Genomic DNA, 2,946 nt, shown 5'->3' with positions numbered 1-2,946 from the left:
TGTAAATTTTGATAATGTTATGATTTTAATGTTTGAATCCGTTGTTGTTTGCCAATTTTTGTTATATACCACTTCGCGTATTAGCTTCAAATCATATCCAACATTCGCATATGCGAACTAAATTCATCAAGCAAAACAAATTTCAGCTTCGCAGGCTTCGCATATGCGAACTAAATTCATTAAGTAAATTAAAACATTAACTTCGCAGGCTTCGCATATGGGTGAATATGCGAAGTCAGACGGGATGGGGCGAGCTCCGCGTAAATATTGAGGGTATTTTTGGAAAGTCGCACAAAATCAGTCTAGATATGTAGTAGAATTAGTAAATGAATTTAATATGTAAATGGGCCTCCCATTTGACCCAGTTTTGTAATTTTCCCATTGTTTTTTTTAAGTGCTAAGTATATATTTGAGTGAATGGTAAAAAATATTTTAATAAATATCTAGAAAATATAACTATTTCTAAAAAAACAAAAAAGATAAAAACTGAAATTTCTATTTCCCAATGTTTGGCCTAAAATTTACTTTGATGTAAAGATATACAATTACAAATTATAATTATAATTCTATATATCTATTGGAATTTAGCTAATAACAAGTATATAAAAAAAATATATTAAAAAGAATTAATTTACTTGGACCCAAATGCCTACACTGGGTATATCCTGATGAACCACAAAGCACAGATAATATCCCGGCGGTGCAAGCACAGAAGACGACGGCGAAGTCACCTGAATATCAAACGTCGCCGTTCCAACATTCGTCACTTTCTCATTTCCAAGGTCCAGCAATCTCTGGTTCATAGAGAAAGAATGAGTAGTAAAAGAAGGTGAAACCATCTTAACCGACACCGTTTTAGCATTCAGTACACTCGTGACTTTAAACCTCACTACTAGTCTCTGACCATATCTGATTCTAACTTTGGAAATCGGAGAAACAATCGCCGGCCTCAAATCCCCATACTGCGCATCCAAATACGGAGGATAAAATTCCTCTAACCTCAACTCAGTCGGAAACAAAACGCCACTGAAATTATAATTCACGTGAGGATTACTCCCGCCGACGAGAATTCTCCCATCCCGAACCAAAATCGCCGACGAATGATACATTCTCGGTATCCCCGTCGGATTCAAAGATTCGAATCTCGAGTTAATTCCATTCTCGGGTCGGTACAATGCCGGTCTCAAAACCGGGTTCCGCCCGAATTCCCACCCGGCGGTCCCGGTTCCAGCGCCGTTGATAATCAAAACATTACCATTCGGAAGCAATATCAGATCGCCCATGGATCTGGGTTGAGGCATGGTTTCCATGACCCATACCGGGTTCGGGTCGGTTATTTTGATCCGCCCGCAAGTATCCAATGCTTTAACGAAATTCCCTCTTAAAGCTTGGATATAAGAACCTCTCGGCGCGCCTCCGCAGACTAGGACCTCAGCTTGAGTTTGATTCCCCTGTAAATTCTTCAACGGAAGGAGCACAGCCGAGCCGGTGCTCGGGTAATTCCTCGGGTCGGCTCCGGGGATAACCGGGTAAGTTTTTACCACTTTATTAGTATTATAATCGAATAAAATCGCTCGATTATTAGCGAAAATAAAGAGATTACCGTCGACATTAAGGAAAACAAAAGGGTATAAATTATTTTCGATTCCTTTATCATTAGTCTGCACTAAAAACGACAAGCTATAAACATTCGAAGCGGCGTCGTTTTTGGGGTAAAACTCGTAATTAAACTGCCGTCTTCCTCCGATTACTATTTGTCTCCCGTCGGTTAATTTATGATTAGTAGCATACCATCTTCTCGCTTTAAGTCCATCTCCGACTTCCTCCCAATCACAATTACTACACGGATTGAAAATCCTCACTTTCCGTTCACCGTCATTGAATCCTCCGGTCTGGATTAATCTCCCGTCCGGCGTAACAGAGCCTGAGGAGCACCAGACGTCGGTTTGAACCATGAGTGGCCGGATTTTGTTTGTTAAAACATCGTACTCGACGGAGTGAGCTGTGCAATCAGTTTTTAGCACCATTTCGTTAGGATCGTCCCGGCATTTTCCCGCCGGTAAAGACAGATTTGATACTCCGAAATCTGTCCGGTCGAAGATAATGACACGGTCATTGCTCAGAAGCTGCATGTGCATAGCTGTTATTCCAATGTTGTTCTGTAAGATCCGCCACCGGCCACCGGAGGCCTCCGCCTGGAAGTTCCGGCATATTATCGGGAGGAGAAAGAGGAGGAGGAGGAGGAAGGAGAGAGAAGGCATTTTTTAATGTTCATATGGATATGGAAGCCAATGATTTGGTTTAATGTCTGTGGTTTATAAATGGATAGAGAGAAGGTATTACACGCTTCTCTTTGCGCGTGGGGTAAAGAGAAACTTAAAATTACTACAGTAACTGAGAGTGAATAACTGAGATAATGTTTTTTTGTTGTCTGAGATATAATTGACGAGGAAGAAGAATATATATATATATATAAATAAATAAATAAAAGGAGTAACTGTATTGCCTACATCTATGTATAAGCTAAATTAAAGGGTTTAAATGTTTGTTACAATGTCGGAAATTAGATTTTGTTATGGTTGACTCAATCCTACTGTAAGTAAAAAGGTTGGATTTTGAAGTTTGGGGATGATAAAATAATAAGAAAAAAATTGAAGGGTCATAGATGTAATTTACCCTTATTTCTTCGTTATTATGTATTGAAAAAAAAATTTAAAAACGGTGGACTTCTTTTTAATATTAAATTTATGGTCCATTTTTTTAGAAATAAATTTATGGTCCCTTGGAATTATTAGTGGGTGAATTCTGAATTTCAAAATCTGACTGGTTTTTTCACAATTTCATTAAAGAAATAAGAAGAAAAAGAAATGGGATTATTTCAGTAGGTGTGTCAATTTCATTAGAATTAAAGAAAAAAAAAAAGAAAAGGCATTAATTTAGTACGTG

At 38.3% G+C, this 2,946-nt stretch overlaps 1 protein-coding gene across 1 annotated transcript; it reads right to left on the bottom strand.

Annotated features, from left to right (window-relative positions):
* Positions 1-478: 478 nt before the first annotated feature.
* On the bottom strand, positions 479-2,278 carry LOC136201351 (aldehyde oxidase GLOX-like). The gene has a single exon (XM_065992001.1). It carries the CDS (start codon positions 2,259-2,261, stop codon positions 627-629), a length of 1,635 nt encoding a protein of 544 aa, XP_065848073.1. The 5' UTR covers positions 2,262-2,278; the 3' UTR covers positions 479-626.
* Between the last annotated feature and the right edge of the window lie 668 nt (positions 2,279-2,946).

Source organism: Euphorbia lathyris, chromosome 7 (genome assembly GCF_963576675.1).
Source record: "Euphorbia lathyris chromosome 7, ddEupLath1.1, whole genome shotgun sequence".
Classification (NCBI taxonomy): domain Eukaryota; kingdom Viridiplantae; phylum Streptophyta; class Magnoliopsida; order Malpighiales; family Euphorbiaceae; genus Euphorbia; species Euphorbia lathyris.
This window is presented reverse-complemented; position numbering and strand designations above follow the sequence as displayed.